Source organism: Archocentrus centrarchus, chromosome 5 (assembly GCF_007364275.1).
Source record: "Archocentrus centrarchus isolate MPI-CPG fArcCen1 chromosome 5, fArcCen1, whole genome shotgun sequence".
NCBI classification, from domain to species: Eukaryota; Metazoa; Chordata; class Actinopteri; order Cichliformes; family Cichlidae; genus Archocentrus; species Archocentrus centrarchus.
In genome coordinates this window covers 22,158,816-22,183,903 of record NC_044350.1, presented here as the reverse complement: position 1 = coordinate 22,183,903, position 25,088 = coordinate 22,158,816, and the positions used below count along the sequence as shown (strand labels likewise).

The window sequence follows — 25,088 nt, the reverse complement described above, 5'->3', positions numbered from 1 at the left end:
GATTTGAATCCATACACATGCATGCAGTCACTTTTTGTCATCCCTTTCTCAGTGCAGTCCAGTCTAAAGAGCAGCCAGCATGTCACCACTGCCGTGTATATCAAAGTAAAGGCAGTGGTACCACTTTTTTGAATGTTAGGGTTACCTTACCTTACCTAAGGTGCCCTAAGTCTAAGCCTATAAGTCTCCCTCTAGAAGTACCCCTTACTGCGCAACGTTTCTGAAAATGCTAAATAAAAAAAAATCATAAAACCTGACAAAATCCCTCTCTACAACTTCATAAACACTCCTGTATTTTTTTAAATTTAGGTTTTATGTCATTTTAAATGATTACTAGGGCAATTATTCTTACCTTCTTCTCACACCATGTGCTGCTCAGACAGTGTGTCAGAAAAGGATGTCCCACATTCAAATCATGCTTGATAGTGACTCCAACATGTTGGACTGAAATTTAATCCTTTTTAAAACATTCTGATTGGTTTGCATCATTTAAGTTCACATGTACTGGGCATTTGGCTTAGAAAAACATTCTGTTACCCCAGGGCAACGCTGTGCTGTAGAGGGCTAAGTTAAGCAATGTCAATGAGCTCAAGTAGCTCATAAATGTCAAGTAGCTCATCCGGCTCAATGATGCAATCGCTCATCCGGCTCAGGATCCATCACAGCTGACAGGTTACTGACCTCGACCGTGCGGACTCATTGGGCACCACTGTGTCAAGGTTTGATCAAATTGTGTCCAGTACTCTTGGAATTGCAATTCTTGTGAATTGTGGAGGGCCAGGCAGACAGACGAAGGACGACGAACCCGTCGCCATGGCATAAACTCGTTGGTCCTTCAGCAGGATGAGCTAAAAACCCACCCCAAAATGCATTTCACATAAAAATGTTGCAGCCACAACCATTAACATCACTTTGGGGATTTGGTAGTTGTGTGCGATACTGCAAATTTTGGTATCAATCTGATACCAAGTAAATACAGGACCTGGATTGCCTATACCAATACCGATACCAATATTTTTAACTTATAAAAGGTAGCTTATATAGGATTTATGAGATGAATCAGGGTTCTAGCTAGTGGTTGATCACCCGGTGCTACACCTGGCTGAGGTACACTCATGCTAGGAAGAGAATTTCATCTGTTAGAACAGATCACTATTGTCACAGTTAGCTAGCGGGCACTGCCATTAGCACTAGCAAGCAGTCTTTTGGTAATATTTGAATGTCTGAACATAGTCTATAGAAAACGAGTCTGCTGAAGTAACGCCTAAGACAACCAATAACACTTTACGTTAACTAATGCTGAAAAACCGAGGAGTCACAAATGAAACATGACTTTCACCACTATATGATCTACCTGGTTATTCTTTGCCTCTCTGAAAGGACTGTGACAATGGGTTCTGTCTCTGAGATGTGGGTCTGTGTCTGTTTTTTTTTTTTGTGGTATTTCATGTTGCCACAGTAGAGAACGTCCTTCCAAAATGCAACACTATTGTTTTCATTTACAACTGTAAAGTTCCTCTATACAATGCTCCACTTTCTCACTGGGTCACATGACCAAAAGACAACTAAATACAGCAGAGCATGGAGGAAGTGGCAGAGCAAAGTGTGCCTGCAGGAGACCAGGTGTCTACACAGAAATGTCTTCCTTATGATGAGCGAGAGCAACGTACTGAACTTACAGGAGACAAACTAAAGCATAGATCCCATCATGCTAATATCAATCCGATAGCAATACCAGCATTGGTATCAATACTATCCATATTTGGATCAATCCACCCACCCCCTAGGTCTTGGCTACAGGCTTTCAGTTAGCATGCTGTCTGTGCAGACACTTGTCAAGAGTCAGTATCATGTTAGCAGCAGTGGGCAGCTGTTTCTGACTTTGGTGCAGTTTGTACTTGTCTGTCATATTCTTGTCCTTTCATGCAATACTAAACAAAGTAATGTCTCCAGCCTTCAAAAGGTGTAGACTATTACAGTATTTTCCTCTAGCCTGCACAAGAGCTGAAGCCAGCTTATTTTAGTATAAGCGTGCAGGAAAACATGCGGTTTTTTTTCTATTTGCCCATCCTGCAGATAACTGAAGAAGGCATGTAACCCTAGTAATAACATAGTTGCTTGATTAGTTATTGTAGTGTGATTACTGAATTTAGTAATGCTTTAGATTACTGCATTACAGAAAAATTAAATACAGTAACTTTACTTGGGAATGCCTTTTACCAAACACTGGTGTATTGTAAGGTCAAGATAATCACCTCAGTATTTAGTTAAAGTAAATGTCTGCCCTCAAGGCATCCCTGAGATACTGCATTTCCATGATGGGGCGGACATAGTGATCCAGCCACAACTGTACTTAGCAGACCCATAAAAAACACAGAGACAGCAAGCCACTATGTAATCTCCATGAGAAATCACTTTGAGAATGACAGCCTCCTTATATGACTGATTAATATCTCTTACCATACGCTTTCTGGGTCAAATGAGCAGACTCCAGCTCATCAGTCAAACGCCGGATCTCACTGTGCGCCATTGCCAGCCGGCGGGAGCCCTCCTCCAGGTCTCGCTGCAGGCGGGAGCACTCCCTCCCTAAACTGCTTTCCTGGCCAGCCAAAAATCTGGCCTCAGCCTGGTAATACAACGCACATCAACTTACCACATGACCAATACAACAATAACTGACATGGTCTAAAAGGAACTAAGCAGAAGCAGGAACATCAGCATAAATGTTTAGAAGTACATGCAAGAACAGGACACCTTGAGAAGTGCAGTGGGTCAAGGCGCATCAGTCGAGTAGTACCTTGAAATTCTTCTGTCATGCAAATTGCCTAACCTCTGCTGAGAACAGAGCTAAATAACACTGGAACAAAAAATAGAGTTTGTGGTTAATGTGGATGCTGGTGAATGGATAACATGCAAAATCCTCATGTTTATACAATATACAAAAACTAAAGTCAGCATCAGTTCATAAGTGCAATTTTAGTGTTTGTTAGTATTTAAGGGAATGTCCTAACCAATGTCATACGTACAGGAATGAAAGTATGTTTGCTCTGTGAAGATTTGTGAAGCCCAAAGAGTTTTTTCCATGAGCTCCGCCCATGACGTGGTGCCCCCTTGTGGGTAGCCTGTGGAATAACAGTGGAAGACAGTATCATAGTCTAAGAAAACAATACGCATGTTGGCCATATGAAACTGAATTTGTGATGTTCTTCCTCTAACCTGGAGTATGGTGGTGCTCATCACCTGTGCTCCTGTCCCTGCTTGGTTGGCTGTGTTTCCATCACCCATCTCCTTGTCTGTAAATTCACTTGTCTCAAGCAGGGAAGCCCTTTCCACCAGGAGGTAAGCCACCTGCTCACTAGGAGTGCTGTGAATCAACTCTGTGAGACCCTGCTGGTATAGCATTTTAGCCACCTCGCTTATCTGGGCATCTGATAGAGGAAACAAGGGAACGTAAGGATGTTTAAGATGATAAAAGAATAAGGACACAAAGAGTCCTTTAACATGTCAGACAAAAACATATATATGGCTGATAGCATGCAATAAAGTGAAAACTCTACATTAACAAAGAATTTTGCCAATGGTCTTGGAGTACTCTACTCTGTATATTGTGTAGGTAAACAATTTTCCCACCTTGAAGTGATATTAGGCGCCGCAGCTGCTCCTTAAGATGATCGTTCTCATCTTGTATTTCCTGAGCCAAAACATCTTTGTGCTCTGTAAAGAATCGGATCTGCTCCAACGACTTGCGTACCTTACAGATAGAAAGAAAGACAACCCTTTGGTAGATAACAGACTTTCTCTCTTACTGTCAAACCCTGATGTCCTCAGTAGTGATACCTTACCTCTGTCATCTCTGCAAAGTGCTGAGAGCGGTGGGTTTCCAGGTCTCTGGTCACTTTGCTCAGATGGCTTCTCGTGTGCTGAAGGGCACGCCATAGCAAACACAGCTGAGCCTCCTTTGAGGAGTCAGGAGCAAGGCCCTCCTCTATACACCAAGTGGAGATCTGCTCCAGCTCCTATTAGTGACAGTAAAGGTGACATGGGACTGAGGTTACTTAAAACCACCTTATATATATATATATATATATATATATATATATATATATATATATATATATATATATATATATATATATATATATATATATATATATATATATATATATATATATATATATATATATACACCATGCTCTGGAAGATTTTTACTGTCTCTTGCTACTTGGATTGTAGTAAGAGGTTTGGTAAATACAGTCATGTAAAACAGAAAGTTTTTCCAGGACTCTAAACAATCCAGTGAAAAACTAAATACACACCCCGTGGTTCAGCAGCTTGTAGAACCGACTTTAACAGTAATAACTTGAACTAACTGTTTTCTGTGTAACTTTATCAGTCTCTCACATTGTTGTGGGGGAATTTTGGTGCACTATTCTTTACAGTGTTGATACTTTGAGGTCTGCAGGTATTTGTTTATGCAAATGAAGATGCCATAACGCACAGCACCAAAACATGGTGCTGTGCGTTATGGCCAAACGTCTTCAATGGGAAGAAATATATTTCATTTTTCCCAAAGAGGAAAATACAGCATTTTGCTAATGAAAAAAGGCAAACACAATGGGAAAGTATAATTAAAAATAAAAATAGTGAACAACCCTGTAGGAACTTAATGTATACATTCAAGACACTTACATTCAAATTTACTAAACCTGAAAACAAACCTTGCCTTGGTTAAATAACACTTTACGCAAATGAATGAGGGAAAGGGAAATCTCTGAAATCAGAATCACCCCCCAAAAATTTATCCATACAGCTTAAAGTAAACAGGACCATGCAAGATGGCAGTTTCATTGTGGCAAATAGTTTTAATGATTATTATATTAATTTTGCCCTGAGCTGCAGAAATCTATTCACCTTTGGTTTTAATCAGTTAAAGTACTTTAACCCTTAATCACATAGATGATGAGAAACTAAGTAAAATGATCTCAGCATTATCAAACTCAAGTGCAAAAGATATCTTGCGGCGTGACACTTTTTCCTAAATAAATATAAGGACATTTTAACTACTTTGATTACATTATAAATCAATCACTGCATGAGGGAATATTCCCTTAAAAACTGCCATTATATATCCTATTCATAAATTAGGTGACAGACAGGAAGTTAGTAACTACAGACCAATCAGTATACTACCCACCATTTCAAAACTGGTTGAAAAGGTTTTAGCTGAATAAGTGATGGCACACCTACAGTAAATGAAGTAAATCTATTGCATCTCATGCAGTTTGGTTTCAGAGCTAACCACTCAACAGAAAGCATGCTGCGACTTTATCAAAATCATTAAGGCAAGTCTTGATAAGGGAGTGGTGGTGGGTGCAGTTTTTTTGGACCTGCATAAATTTGTACAGACATGCTCTGAACAAACGAGTAGTAACCAGGTCCACCACAACAGGTTACTTTAGTGTGCTTAAGCTATAAACCAATTAAAGCCTGTAATGTGCTTCCAAAGAATTAGAGAATTTGTATCAATTATCTTATCTTCTCTTGTGATGTGAAAAAAAAATGATTTTGAGGACTCAGCCTTGTGAGCATTTAATCTCATTATAATTAGTTTTTTGTTCTATGGAACTCCATTTATATGCAATTAAATGGAGTTATATTTGTGTTAATCTTTTGTTATCATGTGCCATATATGTGAGTATGTGTATCTGTGTTTCACTGATTGATCTTAACTGTTTTCTACCTGCCCATGAACTACAGATGGAAACTAGCTCATAACTAAATCTGGTACATTTTCCTTTTATGTGATTGTGTATATAATCTATAGCAGGGCTCTTCAACTCCAGGCCTCGAGAGCCCCTGTGCTGCAGGTTTTAGATGTATCCCTAATCCAACACAGCTGAATCACCTCCTCAGTATGCAGTCAAGTTCTCCAGAGTCCTGCTAATGACTTCTATATTTAACTCAGGTGTGTTGAAGCAGAGACATATCTAAAACCTGCAGGACAGGGACTCTCGAGGCCTGGAGTTGAAGAGCCCTGATCTATAGACAGAAGAGGTTTCCTCCTTTCAACCCTTCCAAATAAGCCATAGTTATTCAGTCTTTTTCCACCTTTCATGACCTTTAACATTTAACATGCTAGCTGTAGCATCTGGCATGTAGTGCTTGTGTTTTTGCAGTTTCTCTGAACACTGCACAGTCTGACCTTGGGGTGAATTTGCTGGCATGTCCATTGCTACAAAGACTGTGGCATTGTGTTACCACACACATGAATTCTCCAGACCAGCAAACTGATAAAGCTTCTGCTTTTAAAGAGGTGCTCACACTTGCGGATGATTAATTAATCAAGTGCATTTGATTAGCAGCACCTGGCTGCTACTTGCTCTTAACTCCTATGGAAGCAGTAAGGATGTACCTATTTTTAACTGGATGGATATCTGTGGAAACTGTCTTTTTCACACGACTGTATTAACTTTACTCAACAGTATTTTCAGCTTCAATTCAGTTCAATTTTATTTACATAGCCAAATCACAACAGTCACCTCAAGCCATTTTATATTGAAAGGTAAAGACCATACAATAATTACAGAGAAAATCCAGCAATCAAAACAACCCCCTATGAGCAAGCACTTAGTGACAGTGGGAAGGAAAAACTCCCTTTTAACTGGAATAAAACCTCCGACAGGGCTTTATAATGCAATTGTGATATTACAGAAGTATTTGCAGTAAACATCAATCAATTATCAGGGTTCAGGGGTATCAGGGTTCTAGCCAGCAGTTGATTGCCCGGTGCTGCCATGCTGAGGACGTCTTGCGCTGGGCTGAGAATACCAGACTCTCTCTTACTTGATCCCTCCATTATAGGTGGACCTACCACCGGGCACGGCCAAATTCGTTCACAGTGTGCACATGCGATCATGCTAGTCCTGTTCACGCTTGATTTCGCTGGTGTGCAGAAAGCAAAATGGCTAGCGTGAACGCGAGGGCGAAGAAGAGGAAAAGGGGAGCTTAAAGGACAATTTCAGGCTTCCTATTTAACATAAAACCCCAGGAGCTGTGAGAGGCCTTAGAGAAAAAGGTCAGGCTGACACAGCCCGCAAGGATTGTGAGTTCAGAGGTGAGTTCCGGTTATGGTAAGACCCGCATAGACCCTACGCAGAAGTCTAATTCCAGCCTAATTCAGGCCTAACTGTTCACCATCACTAGCATTAGCAAACTAATTAGCATTGGCTTATAGGTAAAACCAGCTAGAACCAGTTTTTGGCAAAGTGACGTTTATATATCCTTTATTTCTCCAGAAACATCGGCAGTCATTTTTTGACATGACCATCCTTCATGCTTTCATTTAAAAGAAACTGATGACACAAGCTGCTGTGTGGAAACGCTAACCAATAATGTTTTGAAGCAGTCAGATGTTTATGTTCCTTCACAAAATCAGCTGTCTTCTCTCTGTGCTCAGTTGTCCTCAGCTGTTTTATCCTGTGGAGACAGCTGGCATTAACCAGCGTGTTTGTTGAGCTGCTGCTTCTTCGTCGTCTTCTTGGTCTAAAACGTGGCATAACTTGACAACAAAACAGAAAAATAACTTACTTTATATGTGCGTTAATAGCTCTTTACATACCCCTTTCAGACACTTTTTTTCTACAAGGGAACTCAATGGGAATTCAATGATGCCTAAAGTATCTACAACTTTTGCAGTTGTGGGATGCTGCAGCCATATGAAAACAAGCTGGTGGTATTTTATTTTCTGTTGGTATTTTCGCTAGCTAGCCTTGTAGTCGCTGCGAAGAAAAGTTAATGATACCTCCGCTTGATCCATTTGTCCTTCGGTGACGGAAAACAAAGCTCAGTCTCACGTTTTAGCCTTCATTTTTTGGCCGCAGTTGTTTCAAACTGTCTCTGAAAATCCGCTCTCACTGGTACCGAGACAGACGGTAACAGCGTGAACACGCGTCGTTTTCTTCCCGTTGTTGTAACGGTATGCCGCGAAGACAGAGGAGAGCCCCTCAGACAAAGTCCGGGATTTAAAAAAAACACACACACGCTAGCGACTTTCACGATGTTTTACACACGTAAACATAATGTGGGTGAATGCTGGAGGGATGTGCTGACCAATATCACCTTCCGCAGCGTCTGTAAGTAAATGCGGGTGGGTGGTAATATCTTACTGCAGTGGTTCCGAAAGTGTGGGTCGTGGCCCAAGATACTGCAGGCGGGCCGCAGTAATAACAGAAATGCATCTTGAAATTACTCACAACTATGCATAGTTGCATATTTATATAAATGTATTTATTTAAAAAAAAGATTCAAAACTGGTAATAAGATGTGGTTAGTTTGTGATATTATTCATTACTCTGACCTAAATTTACTGCTCTATTGAAGTTTGTGTTCCAGTGGCAAGTGGGTCACATATTGGCATTATCACTTTATATATGAGTTTTTTAAGTGGGCCCCAGCATTCCTGATTTTGGGAACCACTGCCTTATTGTAATAACTCTCTGTAATCCTGGGTTTTCCATGGGTGCCTGAAGGCATCAGGACAAATCTTTACCAACATGAGTAGTTCAATGTCACTGCTAAATATCAGTACAAACATGTAAGAATACATTTTATACTTTTCATTTAACATGTTTGTTGTTCAAGTCAATTACATTAAGATTTAATTAATACTTCACACTAGTGATGAGAAAATGAAGTTTTTGTGAAAAACCACTTGAATCAGTTGTTTCAAAAATGGGTTCATTACTCAAAGCTTCAATTATAGCGCCCTCTCCTGGAAAAGTGAAATGCTTTTAATTACACATAGGCATGCACACACGCACGCACCTCAATGATCTGAAGCATCTTTGCATTGTTTGAGGCATGCACGTTATGGCTGAATATCATGATATCAGGTTCTATTTACAAATAAAGATGAATGAATGTGTGTGTTGTGTTATTGAGTGCTTATGTCCGCCAAGATCTTCAAGGTCAACTTAATGATTTATTGATTGAAAATTGACAAAAAAAAAAAAACCTTATAACTTAAAAACTATAATTCTTAAAGTGTAGTGTGTATTGTCAACATATGGGAAGTACCGTATAAAGATTTAAAATATCATGTCACATTTGACCTCTGACATCTCCTTCATGGTCAACAGATTGATCTGAAGGTCAAAGCAATAATAATACTATATAGAGCTATTTAAAACTCTTTATTATGCATTTACAACATATAGGTAATGATATATGAGGATTCTAAATATCACATTACTTTGGACCTCTGACCTCTTCTTCAAGGTCAAACTTTCATTCTTTTATCTTTAAAACTATTAAAATTCTCCTGCCTGTGTTTTTACTGGCACCATTTAGGAAATGATGCTGGTATATGGGGATTCTAAATATCACAATATAGTTTGCATCCTAATGTTACATTTGACCTCTGAACTCACTTTGACATCTTCTTTTCTTTCAAGTTGACCCCAAAATGTGTTATGTCTCTAAAGAAAAGTATTGTCAAGAGAAAGAGAATGAGCTGCCTGGTTAGTTAGAAATATACTGAAGTATAATATTATAATATAAGCTCAAGTTATTCATGGCCAGTTATTTAATACCTATTATCCATGACCTTCTGTGACATGATCTTTTTGGAATCTGATTTTTATTACACTACAAACTTCTTAAAGCATGTTCAAAAAGAACAAAGAAAACAAAATGAACATATTGTAGTGCTATCAACACTGATGGCATAATTCACTTTTGTATACATGTCCGGTTATGGTTATGGTTAGGTTGTTTGTTCACCGTCTTTAATGTTGTGATTCATGTAATGGTCGCGGTCTCTTTAAGAGTCCCGATGACGTTTTTTGCTGTTGGTGTTTTTTTTGGCTAGCTGTTTTTCCGGTGTTAATAAACACGACTCACGGAGTCTTAAAGTGAGAAGTTTCCCGTTCGTTTTTCCACGCAAGGTTAACTTCCACACTGGTGACCCCGACGTTTGTTACTGGACGTATCCAGATCACCATGACCGCCAACGCTGTGTCTCTCAAGCTACCCGAATTCTGGGAATCGTCTGCTTCAGCCTGGTTTGCTCAGACTGAGGCACAGTTTGCCTTACGCCAGATAACCGCCGACGAAACTAAATACTACTACGTGGTATCGGCCCTGGGCAGTTCTACGGCATCGAGAGTGGTGAGCCTTCTGACTCACCCTCCTCCAACAAGAAAGTATGAAACTCTGAAGGAATACTTACTGCAAACATTCGGACTGTCCGACGCAGAGAGGGCCAATAGGCTTTTTTCTCTTCAAGGGCTCGGTGACAGCAAGCCCTCGGAGCTCATGGACCGCATGCTCGCTCTGCTCGGTGACAATAAGCCGGATTTCCTTTTCGTACACCTTTTCCTGCGCCAACTGCCTGCCTACGTGAGAGCCGCTTTAGCCAACACTGTCAGCACTGATTGCAGAGAACTGGCTGCGGAAGCCGACAAGTGCTTCCTGGCTAGTCCGCAGCCTTGCGCGGCTGCCTCCCTCCCTGCCGGTGATTTCTCCGAAGTACGGGATGATCACACGCTCGTCGCAGCAGCAGCCCCGCGTCGGCAGCCGTCTTCCGGTTTGTGCTACTACCATGCCAGGTTTGGCTCCAAGGCCAAACGATGCCGCTCTCCCTGCAGCTTCAGCGGGGTGGGAAACGCCAAGGCCGGCGCTCGTTAGTGGCCGTGAGCGTCGGCCATGTCGGCAGGCTGCCCTTCATCCACGACTCCATTTCCGGCCGGCGTTTCCTCTGCGACACAGGGGCGCAGCGCAGTCTCCTGCCTGCTTCACAAGTGGACGTTGTAGCTGACACCCACGGCCCCCCCATGGAAGCCGCTAATGGCAGCCCCATCCGTACGTACGGCACAAGACATGTTGAACTGTGTTTTGGGGGGCAACGCTTTGGCTGGGACTTTGTGACTGCCAAAGTCGCTGTTCCCCTCTTAGGGGCAGATTTTTTGTGTGCATATGGGCTGTTGGTCGACGTTAAATATCAGCGCTTGATCAACGCCGTTACCTTCTGCTCTTATGCATGCACGCTCGGAGCCTCTGACGCAGTACACCTCTCCAGCCTGCTCTCTGTCACGGACAGTTTCCAGCATCTACTTGCTGAGTTTCCAGCACTCACACAGCCCACCTTCTCCTCTTCCACAGCCAAGCACGGTGTCGAGCATCACATTGACACCACTGGCCCGCCTGTATACGCTCGTGCTCGGCGCCTCGAGCCAAGCAAGCTTGCCGTGGCCAGGGCGGAGTTCGAGTCCATGGAGCGTATGGGGATTGTTCGACGCTCCAACAGCCCTTGGGCCTCCCCCCTTCACCTCGTCCCTAAACCCGGAGGGGGCTGGCGTCCTTGCGGGGACTACCGACGGCTCAACGACGCGACAACGCCTGACCGCTACCCAGTGCCACACATCCAGGATTTTTCAGCGCACCTGGCCGGTACGGTCATTTTTTCAAAGGTGGACCTGATCAGAGGATACCATCAGGTGCCCGTACACCCTCTCGACATCCCAAAAACCGCTGTAATCACACCGTTTGGATTATTTGAGTTCCTGCGCACACCATTCGGCCTCAAGAATGCTGCTCAGACTTTCCAGCGGCTCATGGACTCTGTGCTACGAGATCTCCCTTTCCTGTTTGTGTACCTGGATGACATCCTGGTGGCCAGTTCATCACCTTCAGAGCACCTTGTGCACCTTCGCACGTTGTTCGAGCGGCTGACCGAGCACGGGCTCATCATCAATCCAGCCAAGTGCGAGTTTGGCCTGTCCACCATAGACTTTCTGGGGCACAGAGTCACGAAGGAGGGGGTCGTTCCTCTTCCGTCAAAAGTCGAGGCCATCACCACTTTTCCACGCCCAGTCACTGTCAAAGCCCTGCAGGAGTTTCTAGGCATGGTTAATTTCTACCACCGTTTTCTCCCTGGGGCCGCCCAAACCATGCGACCCTTATACGAGGCCCTGAAAGGCAGCACACCCAGACAGCCTGTGGGCTGGAGCCCGGAAAGAGACAAGGCTTTTGTCGACGCTAAGTCAGCCTTGGCTAAGGCCGCCATGTTGGCCCATCCAGCCTCCTCCGCCCCAATCGCACTTACCACGGATGCCTCGGACTACGCAGTCGGGGCGGTTTACGAACAGTGGGTGGGTGATGCTTGGCAGCCCCTTGCCTTTTTCAGCAGGCAATTGCGCCCCAGCGAACGGAAGTATAGCACCTTCGACCGGGAGCTCCTTGGTGTATACCTCGCCATCCGACACTTTCGTTCGCTGCTGGAGGGACGCCAGTTCACCGTTTTTGTGGACCACAAGCCTCTGACCTTCGCCATGTCCAAAGTCACTCAGCCATGGTCTGGCAGGCAGCAACGGCAGCTGACTTACATTTCGGAATTCACAACGGACATTGCACACCTTTCCGGAAAGAACAACCATGTCGCAGACTGCCTCTCCCGTGCTATCGCAGGGGCGGTGCACCTCGGTTTGGATTATGGCAGCATGGCAGCTGACCAGGCCACAGACACGGAAGTGCAGGCTTGCCGTTCATCCAATACTGGGCTGCGCCTACAAGATGTGACATTCGACGAGGCTGGCACCACTCTGCTTTGCGACATCTCCATGGGCCCTCCTAGGCCTGTGGTGCCTGCGAAATGGAGGCGACCCGTTTTTGATGCCATCCACGGCCTCTCGCATCCTGGAACCAAGGCCTCACAACGGCTGGTGGCAGCCAAGTTTGTGTGGCATGGACTTAAAAAGGACGTGAGGGACTGGGCAAACACCTGTGTGGCATGCCAACGTGCCAAAGTACACCGCCACACTAAAGCGCCACTGGAACAGTTTCGAGTGCCGGAACGGCGGTTCGACCACGTCAACATCGACCTAGTCGGCCCACTTCCACCCTCGCAGGGTTACACCCATGTGCTCACTATGGTCGACAGGACCACACGGTGGGCGGAGGCTGTTCCTCTCTCATCCATAACATCAGCGGATGTGGCACGGGCATTTATTGGCACCTGGGTGTCCCGTTTTGGCACCCCTGCAGACATTTCCTCAGACCGTGGCGTTCAGTTTACCTCTGAACTTTGGAACGCTGTTGCAGCGAGCTTGGGGGTTAAACTCCACCGCACCACGGCCTACCACCCCCAGAGTAATGGCCTCTGTGAACGTTTTCACAGGTCGATGAAAGCCTCCTTGCGGGCCAGCCTGACGGACAGTTCCTGGGCGGACAAACTCCCATGGGTCATGCTGGGCATCCGGACAGCACCTAAGGAAGACCTCCAGGCCTCCTCCGCGGAGCTGGTCTATGGCCAGCCGCTGCGGGTCCCTGGGGATTTCGTCCGCAGCACCACGACCCCTTGGTCAGCTGCACTCCAGCGCTCCAGCCTGTTGGACAATGCCAGACGGTTTGCTCCACTTCCTACTTCCTGCCATGGTTTGCCGAACTCTCACGTCCCCAGGGGCCTGCAGTCTACGGGCTACGTTTTCATTCGAGTAGATGGTCGCCGCGGACCCCTCCGGCCGCCTTATGAGGGCCCCTTCCGTGTCATGGGCACTGGAGACAAGCACTTTGTGGTGGACGTGGGGGGCAAAGCGGAGACTATATCCGTGGACCGCCTTAAACCAGCTCACCTAGATCCGGCTGGGCCGGTCGAGTTGGCGCTGCCCCCAAAACGAGGTCGGCCCCTGACTAGGCCCCCTTTTCCCGTTCCGCCTGCCCCTCAACCATGCCGCAGCAGAGCCCCTCAGCCGGCCGCTGAGGACGCGGTTCTGCCTCCTCCCGTTCGGCGGAGCCGTGCCGGGCGTTTGCTTCGCCCACCACGCCGTTGATGTTTTCTTTTTCAGGTTTTCTGTTGTAGTGAATTCTGGGGGGGCATGTGTAGTGCTATCAACACTGATGGCATAATTCACTTTTGTATACATGTCCGGTTATGGTTATGGTTATGGTTAGGTTGTTTGTTCACCGTCTTTAATGTTGTGATTCATGTAATGGTCGCGGTCTCTTTAAGAGTCCCGATGACGTTTTTTGCTGTTGGTGTTTTTTTTGGCTAGCTGTTTTTCCGGTGTTAATAAACACGACTCACGGAGTCTTAAAGTGAGAAGTTTCCCGTTCGTTTTTCCACGCAAGGTTAACTTCCACAATATACAAAATACAATACTATTGCCTTAAAAGTAAACAATTCCCTTTAATGCACTTTAGTTTTCATTTTCATTTTATTTAACTAAAATGTGTTTTCACATCTAGTTGTAGTTTTCAGTTTAGTTTTAGTTAACTGTGATGACCTTGGTCACATCCAGATGTGATCAAATGCTAATAAAACTTTGAAGATATAGTTTGTGTTCTTACCTTGACTGTGACACGCTTGCATTTTTTACAGCGTGCTTTAATGCTGTCGTTCTGAGTCTGAGATATAAACATACATTTACTTCCCTGTAATGCCAGAGCAGGGGAAGAACGGTGTGCAAGACAAACAATTCAAACTCCTGACAGTCTAACTGCACAGTGAAGTGTACTAATGTAAACAGTCACACAGCATACAGACTTATAAGGTTACATGTAGCACCTGTTTTTTAAAATTGTGTAAATAATCAGTTTAAATATTTTTGTCTCATCTTTTGGTTAGCAAAAATTAAACACATTTAATTTCCCCAATTTCTGATTTACAAAAGTAGAAAAACAGCAGTTAAAGGAGAGTTCCAAATGTAGTTTGAAGGCTTAATAGAAAAAAAAAAAATCATCATTTACTAATTTTTTCCAGCTGTGTTAGTGAACTGAAACTAAAGAGTTTTACTCAGTGATGTAAGTTCCACTTCGAGCTTCCTGAATGTTTCAGATTAAGAAATCATAAGTATTTGGCTCAGGATAGTTTATTTTCCTATCTTATGTTACTGTAGTGACTGTTATTTGTTATGCAGATGAGGGATTATTTTTTGTTTGTTTATTAGAGCCACTTAGCACTGATGTGTGAATCATTCAAGCATAAAAAAGGCACCTAACTCAAGGGATGAATCTGTGCTTTTGTCTACGCATAACATACAGCTTAGCAATGAACCAGTTGTAAAGTACATATATCTGCCAAGTAAGCACTTTGTTACTAGCAGCCTGTCACAAAAACATTTCATTTGTCCCCATTTATTTAGTTGAATCTACCAACTATGCCAAAGATAACACAGTTTGACAGGCATAAAAAGTATTTTTGCACCAACAAGGTGATTCGCAAAGTGCTATTAGCTGAAAACCTGGCATTTCTCAGCATGGTGAGCAGTGTATCCTACAATTTGAAAACCCAGATATGTGGCCTTTCAGTAGATCTTTGCTGAAGCCTCATCAGAAATGGCCTCAGTGGAATGGTGGCTGACAAGAAGCCATTCTTAAGGAAGGGATACCGTGAGAAAAGACTGAGGTATACCAAATTACACAAGAACTGGACTGAAAGTCAGTGGCAGCAGGTATTACAGGTCAGGTTCCAGTCATTGTCAGCATGTATGAAGGAGGTCAGGAGAGTGGTCCAACAGTGAGTGTCTACAGCCATTGGTGGAGGCTCTGTCATGGTTTGGGGCTGCATTTCAGTCAGTGGTGTTGGGGATCTTGTCAAAAGTAACAACTTAATTTGCCAGCATGACAATGATACCACACAAACTGCCAGTACAGTAAAAGAATACCCAGATAGAGAAACAGTCAATGCAGCACTATGAGTCAAAGATTGGCTTCCTCAAAGCCTCAGAGTCAAAATTATTGAAGCAGTGTGGGATCATCTTGAGAGAGAACAGAAGAAAAAACAGCCAACATCTAAAGAAGACCTTTGAATGTCCTTCAAGAAGTCTGGAGAGCTACTCATTAAGAAATTAGAAGAAACATTGCCTAAGAGAGTTCAGACTGTGTTAAAGAATTCAGTTCAATTCAGGTTTATCTATATAGCACCAAATCACAACAACAGTCACCACAAGGTGCTTTATACTGTAAGGTAAAGACCTTACAGTATTCCGGAGAAAACCCAAACAATCAAACGACCCCCTAAGAGCAAGAACTTGGCAAGGGTGGGAAGGTAAAACTCCTTTTTAACTGGAAGAAACTCTGTTGAATCATGCTCAGGGAGAGGCAACCATCTGCATAGACTGGTTGGGGGATGAGGGATAAATAGAAGAGAAAAGAGAACATAAGGAGACAGGACAAAACACAGACTGAAGGAGAGAGAAGACAAGGATTTAATGACATGCTGCAGTGGTGTATAAACACCTGGGGAGTGAAAAGAAGTAAATGGAGGAGAAGTGCTCAGTGCAGCACATGACGTCTAAGCCTCTGGCAGTATAACTAAGGGATAGCTCAGTGTCACCTGTCCCAGCCCTAATTATAAGCTTTATCAAAAAGGAAAGTTTTGAGTCTAAGCTTAAAACTAGAGAAAATGTCTCTCTCCCAAATCTAAACTGAGAGCTCATTCGACAGGAGAGGGGCCCGAAGGCTGAAGGCTCTGCCTCCCATTCGACTTTTCAAAACTCTGGGAACCACAGGTAAGTCTGCAGCCTGGGAGCATAAAGATGGTCATACCAAGCACTGACATTCAAGCTTATTAGAATTACACAAACTCTGTTTTTGCCTTGTATACTGTATTTCCATGTGTGTTTGCACATGTTTCAGTAAATTGCTACACCTGTCTCTTATTTTTTTACCAAAATCTAAAGAAATGAAGAGGGACTCAAGACCTTTGCACAGTGCTGTACTTTAAACATTAGGATTTTACTTTCACAGACTATGATGTCCTTAATATATTAAGATGGTGCTGTAATTAACAGCACCTCAATGAACCACAGCAGTGAATTCCTACACATTAGTACAACAGTAAAAATAATCCATCACTTTTTTTTTAATGTATTTGGGATTTTTACTCTTGATACTACTTTAGATACACAGACGAAATAATACTCAATGCAGATAATATCTCTAAGTAAATATTGAGTTTTGGCCTTCTACTTAGAATCAGGTGTATGATGGTAGTGACAAGTCTAAATACTTCCTCCACCACATATAGGTCATGAAATAATACTTACAGTTTGTTATAGGCATCTATTATTTCTCCAGTTTACTAACCACTAACAATTTTGATAACAGGTGACAATACACTAACAATCAATGTAATGAACAAACAGATTTTGATTTAAAAACAAGCTTTTTTTTTTTAAGCCATGGTAACAGGATGAGGCAGGGAGTCCAAGTGTCAGCTGTACAGTTGGAGGACAATTCCTTCTGTCACTAGAGTCACAGATGCCCCAACAGCTACAGATGAATTGTTATGTGTGTTGTGTATTCTTTTATTATAATGCTTTTAAAACAGTGTCCCATCAGTGACGCAAAGTCTGTTTCCTGGCAGGGCAATTAAGTAAACTTTTACCACAAATGACGTCACTTATAATGAAGAAGAGTTTAAGCGCAAATTATTATTGCCTCTAGGGATTTAATTTAGGATGAAACACAGTGTGTTTTATCCCGGGTGGTCTGAGATTTCCTGTACATTCACAATCAAAAGTGGGCAGCAATCAGCCCTTATTTCCTGTCCTTCAATCACCTCACGTAGGAAGTAATGTAGTGGTGTTCATGGCAAGCTGCTCAGCTGAATGAACACCACGAGCAAAAATGCAGCTCTGGGACACAAATCTGGCTTTAAGAATAAAACGATGTGCCGCCCACACAAACGCTGTGCAATCTTTGTCATTCTTCAGTACACCCTCTAATGACCGTAGTGTTGTTGTTATTGCGTCTCTTATTTTCAGTGCATATGGGATGTCTGCAGAAAGCTGTGGAGAATATGCTCTGTGTTTGCACGGGTCCGCAGGAATGTTATTTTTGGTGCTGAGTTGGTCCTGACCACAGATTTGAGGGGGAGGGCAGGGAAAGTTTGGAGGAAATGGCTGTTCAGAACTCCTCCTATATCAAACTCCACATTCCTCATCTGTGCCCTTCTCTCCTCCGTGTAGGAGAGCTAAAACTTCTGCACGAAAAGAAAAAAGCAGAGATTGAGGATAGCAGCCCCTGAGGAAACAATCAGAGGATCTCTGAAGGTTCCAGACTCTAACGCTTTGAAACGGGTAAGAAACAAACCTCTGTTAAGTTGGATTACGCAGAAATTACTGTCTGACACATGCAGCTATAGTATGATGAGACTTTTTATCTTACCATGTCTTGTGATATGCTTGTGTTTTGTACTTTACTGCTGTCGTTCTGAAATATGAGCACAACATTCATTTCCCAATATGACCTCCTGACAGTCTAACTTCACAGTGAAGTGAACTAATGTAAACAGTCAAGCGATGTACAGGCTTTTAAGGTTGCTGTATATAGCGCCTACTTTTCAAAATTGTGCAAATGCATCAGTTTTAGTATTTTTGTCTCCACTTTTGGTTAAAAAAGTGAAACATATTTAATTTCCTCTATTTCTAATTTACAAAAATAGAAAAAAAAAACAGCAGTCAAAGGAGAAATTCTAATGTAGTTTGCAGGCTTAATGACATTATTTAGTCATTCTATCCAGCTGCATTGGTGAACTGAAACTGAAGAGAATAACTTTATGATGTGACTTCCTCTTTGAGCTTCCCAAATGTTTCAGATTAAGCAATCTTAAGTATTTGATGGATCAGGATAGTGTTTGTTTTTCTCTCTTCTGTTGCCGTAGTGACTGTTATTTGTTATGCAGACGACAGACTTGATTTAAAGATTTGATAAATTCAGTGAGTCATTAAAAAAAATTTTGCCTGTTTTATTTGTTTTGAGCCATTCCCATGTGACTCACTAAAAAAGCCTTTAGTGGCAATAATCATTTGAGAAAGTGTTAAAAACTTTATACATTCATTTGATTTTCATACTTTGTGCATATCCAGATTTTTTAAAAGGGGGACAGTATTAGACCATGAGCATCAGGGCTTCATGTGACACATTTGTTTACAGATGTTACGGGGTGCAGATGTTTTGATGTACTCCTCAGAGACTGGATAGAGTCTAAAGATACAGCATAACTCCCCTACATCCACTCCCTTCTGTGTGGTGTGCTTGTTCCTTGATAAATGGGCGGCGATTGTCAGTCCAGATGCAGAGATGGATGATGAAAGCACTCAGAGTTTCCTCAAGTGGCAGACAAAGAGTCCAGTGTTTTAGGCCACAGAAATCTGCTGGTCTTTTTAAATTATATAAAAAGAAAGGAGGGTGTTTAGTAATGGTGAAAAGTATGGCAATTTAAATAGGATCGCAGTAATCTGTTTATTGACTAGTTATAAAATCTGTTATGAACTAATCATTTTACTTCACAAACTTCACAGGGTTAGTTGCTCGGCTCTTCCTCACATCTCAGAATAGCCATGGTCTTTCTGCTCATCTCCCTAATCGTGCTGCACCTGGTCTCCTTGGCCATGCTCCTCATTGCCACCCTGGAGAAGGTGAGACGTGGAAAATGGTGTTAAATCATGCTTCCCCTCTTCTATCAATAGATGTCGCTGTTACTTTGTGTTTTCTATGAAGAGAACCAAACAAAAAGTGGTGCATATCAACACACCAGCTGTGGGTTTGTGCAATGTGCCTTTCTGAGTAAATGTCTTTGAAGCCATCAATACTAAATTAATTGGGTGACTCTGCATACTTTTAACTGATGTCTGTTTGTCTTTCTTTCTTTCTTTCCTTCTTCCTTCCTTCCTTCCTTTCTCACCTACCCATCCCTCCCTTTAGTCCTGGTGGGTTTGGACCGAATCAGAAATCACCGACCTCTGGTACAACTGCCTTTATGATAATGCCACAGAAACGTGGGTGTGTGCTACTACTGATGAAAGCGGTATGAAAGTATTTCTCACTTGTTTTCCTGGAGCCATGCTACAGTTAGCTCACATTTTTCATTTCTGCATGATTGGATATTGCATGAAAGTTCAAATTGCACCATGCTCTTCTTTTAACTTGTTCTTTCAGACTGGCTGCAGTCTGTCCAGGCCCTCATGGTCCTCTCTGTGGTCTTCTCCTCACTCTCCTTCCTGGTTTTTCTGGGTCAGCTGTTCACCGTTTCCAGGGGAGGCCTCTTCTACTTCACAGGCCTTTGTCAGGCCTTTGCAGGTTTTTGAAGACTTATTCTTTCTTTTGCAAGGATAACCTGTGAGAATTTAACATTTTCACTCTCTTATGGCAATGACAGCTTAGCTAAACTTACACTTATATTAATTGGACTGGACACTTGATTAATTAAAACAGCTGTTTTGTTATGCCTTCTTATTTTTAATACTTTGTCCATCATGTTTTTCCTCCCCTACATGTGGCAGTTTCAGTTTAACCAAGATAACAGTTTTCTTATCATCAAACCTTTTTCTTATCTGATCAGCTCTCCAAAACATCAATGAACTGGTCTGGCAACCGTTTCCGCAGCCAGATGGTTGCCATAACTATAAAAACACTTGTATGACCCACACTGTTAAAGCATAATCCTGCTACTGAAAGCATTCACTAAAGCATCAATGTGCATTAAACCACAGTTGGAAATACAGTAGTCCTTAACAAAGTCAGTATTAGCTCCTGTCTTAGTATCATTTGTTTAAAACTTAAGAGTGTCCAGCTTTTTTTTTTTTTTTAAGTGCTTTTGGCCTTTAAAAATCAACTTATTACCCTTTCCCATATTTGTTAGTTTCATGATGTTGCAGGTCTGGATGCTTATGGCCAAAGTTTCAAATAATGAAGTTAATATATGTGCAAATAATTCCCACAAGCCTCGATTTCAGATAATTGCTCAATTTCAGACTTTTTTTTTCCCTCTGTGTTTAGCACTTAAACAGTGAGATTTTAGTTTGAGACAGGCAACCAGTCCAAACAGCACATAGACAGAGACATTGCACAAAGGTCCCGTGTAAGATAAATAAGGATTATTTTGATTTGTGAATCACACAATGCTACTCTAGTATGAATTAAAGCTGGTAAAGCTGGTAATGAGAAAGATTGGTTCACTTTTTTCTGGCCTTCTTTCAGAGATCTATGCTACGTCTTTAGGAACCAGTGAGTGTGAGGCAGCTCAGGAAGGCTGGAAAGCACTGAGATAACACATCTAACATATCTAGTCCTATCATGGACTATCTTAATAAAAAAAAAAAAAATGAGACAAAGAGTACTATTTCTAAAAATAAAAATGTTGTACTGATATTTCTTGGAGTCATTAGAAATGTGCATTAAAGTAATATTAAATGTTCCTCTTTCCTCTGCCTACCTCCCACCCCACCACCCACCCCACCACCCACCACCACCACCACCACCCTCACTGAGTCTTTAGGACTTTTGCTTTCAGTACTGCCAGAAAAACGCATACCAGTAGCAATGACAATAATAACAGATGACTACATTAGTGTGAAAAAAAACGTATAAGTAAAGGATCATTGCAGTGTTTAAAATGTGATTTATTTATTTGCTTACTCACTTATTTTACTTGTGACTTTTGCAGGTTTCACAGACTTTGCCGCTTGCCTCATCTTCACCTTCCACAGAAAGGAGATTTTAAATGACCCCAGAGACTTGAGCAAAGGACAATTTGGCTACTGTTTCATCCTGGCGTGGGTGTGTGTCCCCCTGCTTGTCATAAGTGGAGTGCTATACGTCCACCTGCGCAAGAAGCAGTGAGGCGGGAGGAAGCAGTAATGAAGGCATCTTATTTGGAGTGTGATGCCCCTTATATCTCTCTCGCCATCTGCTTTCCAACAGTAAGCACACATGAGGAAATAAGATGACTGAGAATGATGCGCTTCTTTAAATGACGCTGCTCTGTTTTCTTACCCCTGCTTAACTATGTGGTATGTTGGACTTCGAGGAAACAAATTGGTTTTTGACGTAGAAACACAAGGAAATAAATGCATGAATTGTTGGGTTTATTCTTTTATTTTTAATATTTTGTATGCAGCCACTTATTAAAAAGAAAACACACTCAGTGTTGTCACTTGTGAAGCTGTGCTAAAGAGCATTCCTGCATTTAAAGGGTTAAAGTTGTGCAAGCCGTCTTTTGTTTCTAAGTAAGTGCTTTGCATGTAATTCAGAAAAGGTGACATAATGTTTGAACGCTCACCAATGTGTGGCATTCACTGTTTATCTTGCTGAAGAAATCTCAGCCAACTTTCTACAGAACAGAAGAGGAACATCTCAAAAATTCAATGATAATCCTTCTCGGTGCTATCATGTTTCACAAACACAAACAACTTTGTAAAAGTACTTCCAAAGAAATAAAAATGAAACTGCTTGGATTGCACCAGACGCCGTTTGATGCGGCTTCAGATACAGTTTTACACACTGCCGATAAACTTACCCATCAGGCTGAACCGGTCCAGAAAGAAAACTGTGAGGCGTAGAGCAGCCTCTCAAATAAAGAATGCATGGCACTATAATCCATCACACGCCTCACACACGTAGATGCATATTGTTTAGGATCTGTAACGAGCAACACGAGTCTATGTATAATCCAGCGTATGACAGGGAGATAAAGAAAAGTCTTGAGTGAGCATCTGTGCACCAAAGCAATCTGTCAGCTGCACAGAATGTCTGGAATCTGAGAATTATGTCAGCAACAAGGAGTGGAAGGGTTAATTTAAATTAGATGACATGTAGGGGAGGTGACGCATGAAGAACCACAGCTTAGGCACGATACTTGAATCTAAGAGCCTGAACTATCCAGGAGGTGAGTGTCACAGCGCGTTAATTTATTTTTTAAGCTGATGCACAATCAAACATATCAACCTGTTTCTTTTGTTTTTAAGGAATAAAAGTACAAAATTTACTCGTGTTTTTTCCTGATTGAGTGGAGACTGTGAGCAACATCAAGATATCTGTGTACTGGAATGCTTTTGCCAAAATGGAAAAAGAGTGACTTTTTCTCCCGCCGAGGAGTGAATGAAAATATCCGTTTAACTTGACTGAAGGGCAACATGAGTTGTTCTGGGATGGTCTTCTCAGCATACATCTACAAACAGTAGTGGGGACTTTGAAAGGTAACACTTATTCCAAGGCAAGACTGCGGTCATGTCAAACAACGAGCAGAGTCTGGATGAGGATGCAGTTTTCCTGCCAGTGGACGAGTCCTCCCCAGAGTTCCTCTATTGTGAGAGGGAACGAGGAGCAGTGGAGAAGCTCCTGAGTGAGGGACCAGAGGCCTTCTACTCCTCACTTATCAAAGAGCGCTCGGGCTGCTTCTTATCATCTGAAGAGGTCAGCCAGTTACCTAGGTGGGTTCAGAACTATCATTTTAATGAGCCACAGGTACAACAGGAGAATGGAGTGAAGAGCATCTCAGAGATCGAGGACTTTTGTTCCAGCTACTTTCCTTGCCACTCAGACCTGCCAGTCCCAGACCTGGAGTTGGGCTGGCCTGAAAAATTCCCCCTGGTGGAAATACCAAGTGTCACAGTCCACATCAGCCCTCCTGCGGAAGGAGAACCGTCTGTCAGAGAGATCATCAGACGGCACTTACAAAAAGCCAGACAAGTACGCAAATATTAACTGGATTAAGTTTTTATGGATAAACACAACTCATCTTTTCACATGAGTAGAGATGAAGTACTCAATACATCCAAGAGGAAACTTTACTTTTTACTGACTTACTTAGTTGTATAACACTCAAATCTGCACTAACAATTTTACACTTTAAGCCAGTATGATTTTATGGCTTCAGTTTTACTTATTTTAGTGCCTGAACACTTGTCCACCACATTTTCCATTTGATTGTCAGTGAAAAAAGCGGAATAAAGAAGGCTTTAGTTAAAAAACAGGCTACTTATTTTTTTTTTTTTTTTTTTTTGTACCATGCAGCTAATTGCCATTGTGACAGATGGATTGACAGATGGTGCAATAATTGGAGATTTACACGGTGCTGCCTCTCGGGGCGTCTCTGTCTACATCATCCTGAACCAAAGGTCCATTCAGGAGAAGTTCTTGCTCAACAGGCTCCAGCAACAAGTGAGTCAACACCTATAAATCAGCACACACCTAGCAGCCATCCTCAGCACATGGCAATAAAGAAAACATAGATTTCAGTCAGACAGCGCGGCCCGTTGTGGAATAGGATATTTTCATTTGCTGTTTCAACAGAGTCTTCAGTTATTATTACCTCTCTGTTCATTCATCCAATATTTTTCACTATAATGTACTATAATGCAGGCAGCTGTCTCATACTGACATCCTGACTCCTTATGCTTAATGTGTTGACAAATTTGACCAAGCTGACAGAGAAAGAAACTAAAAACAATTCCTATCTATCTGATGCTACTTTTGTTCGATGTGTAAGCACACAGTATTTATATAATTAGTTTGCCCTAAAGTCTAGTTTTTGCTTTTTTTTTTTTTTTCTTCAGCTAACAAATATTTCTCACATTTAATTTTATCATTTAGGTTGAGTTGCTTCATATGCTGCACACATGCTGTAGCTCACAAGCTGCAAGTGTGTCCTTTTGTTTTGGCAAGCTGTTGGTGGGAATGTAACATTGAGCCGCACAGCTAAACTGGTTGTACAGCATTCAGTGGCATCTGTGCGTTTCTTTCAAGTAATGACAACATTTCCATTAACGACGAGCCAAAGGCAAAATTCAAGGCAAATTTTAGTCACGTCTACTAGCTAAAAAATGGTTTTAGAAATAGTAATGCTGGTTGGCTGGTCCAGGTTAAGACCCTGTTTACACTTCTGTGTAGTGCTCTCCACAAAACCCATTTAAATCCAAGTGTAAACACGGTCTTAATGGACCCCCGCTGCATATAATTTATACATTCATTCATGCATCCTCAGAGGACAAAGCCTACATTTGTTTGCATAGATTATCTCACCTTAGAACTCAAAGCACCTGTTAACTACGTCAAGATCTCGGTCTTGTTTACATATTGTACCTGCAGTACTTATTACACACCTGTTCACATCAATGTAATGATTAAGATGTTGTCAGAGTCACAGTTTTCAGTGATATACAACTCTTGTGATTTGGCAGAACATACGGGTCCGAGTTATTGGTGGGAGAAGTTTTGGTTTGAGGGATGGAAGAAAGGTGGTTGGAGAAATGAAAGAAAAATTCCTTCTGCTGGATTTAGAGACAGTGATTCATGGCAGCTACAGGTAA

General features: G+C 42.3%; 3 protein-coding genes across 4 annotated transcripts in view; 2 read left to right on the top strand and 1 right to left on the bottom strand.

The window, feature by feature from the left end:
- The window catches only part of LOC115780768 (coiled-coil domain-containing protein 30), a 22,932-nt gene extending 14,788 nt beyond the window's left edge, over positions 1-8,144 (bottom strand). Inside the window, exons 1-6 of the mRNA XM_030730169.1 lie at positions 7,802-8,144; positions 3,843-4,016; positions 3,631-3,751; positions 3,217-3,428; positions 3,027-3,122; positions 2,461-2,626 (exon numbers count right to left, since the gene is read on the bottom strand). Coding sequence (XP_030586029.1) covers positions 2,461-2,626; positions 3,027-3,122; positions 3,217-3,428; positions 3,631-3,751; positions 3,843-4,016; positions 7,802-7,816 — 784 coding nt within the window. The 5' untranslated portion in view covers positions 7,817-8,144. The remainder of the gene's footprint in view (positions 1-2,460; positions 2,627-3,026; positions 3,123-3,216; positions 3,429-3,630; positions 3,752-3,842; positions 4,017-7,801) is intronic.
- On the top strand, positions 6,890-22,696 carry emp3a (epithelial membrane protein 3a (MAM blood group)). Of its 2 annotated transcripts, XM_030730168.1 has the most exons (6): positions 6,890-7,114; positions 17,967-18,077; positions 19,302-19,418; positions 19,705-19,807; positions 19,939-20,079; positions 21,446-22,696. In XM_030730168.1, the coding sequence occupies exons 3-6, from the start codon at positions 19,341-19,343 to the stop codon at positions 21,619-21,621; spliced, it is 498 nt and encodes a 165-aa protein (XP_030586028.1). In that variant the 5' UTR covers positions 6,890-7,114; positions 17,967-18,077; positions 19,302-19,340; the 3' UTR covers positions 21,622-22,696. The 2 variants fall into 2 exon arrangements, with proteins under 2 accessions (XP_030586028.1, XP_030586026.1); XM_030730166.1 differs by lacking the exon at positions 6,890-7,114 and having other exon boundaries at positions 17,924-18,077.
- Positions 22,645-25,088, top strand: fam83e (family with sequence similarity 83 member E). Its single transcript, XM_030730165.1, has 4 exons — positions 22,645-22,666; positions 22,746-23,469; positions 23,794-23,940; positions 24,960-25,088. Exons 2-4 carry the CDS (start codon positions 23,008-23,010, stop codon positions 25,086-25,088), a joined length of 738 nt encoding a protein of 245 aa, XP_030586025.1. The 5' UTR covers positions 22,645-22,666; positions 22,746-23,007.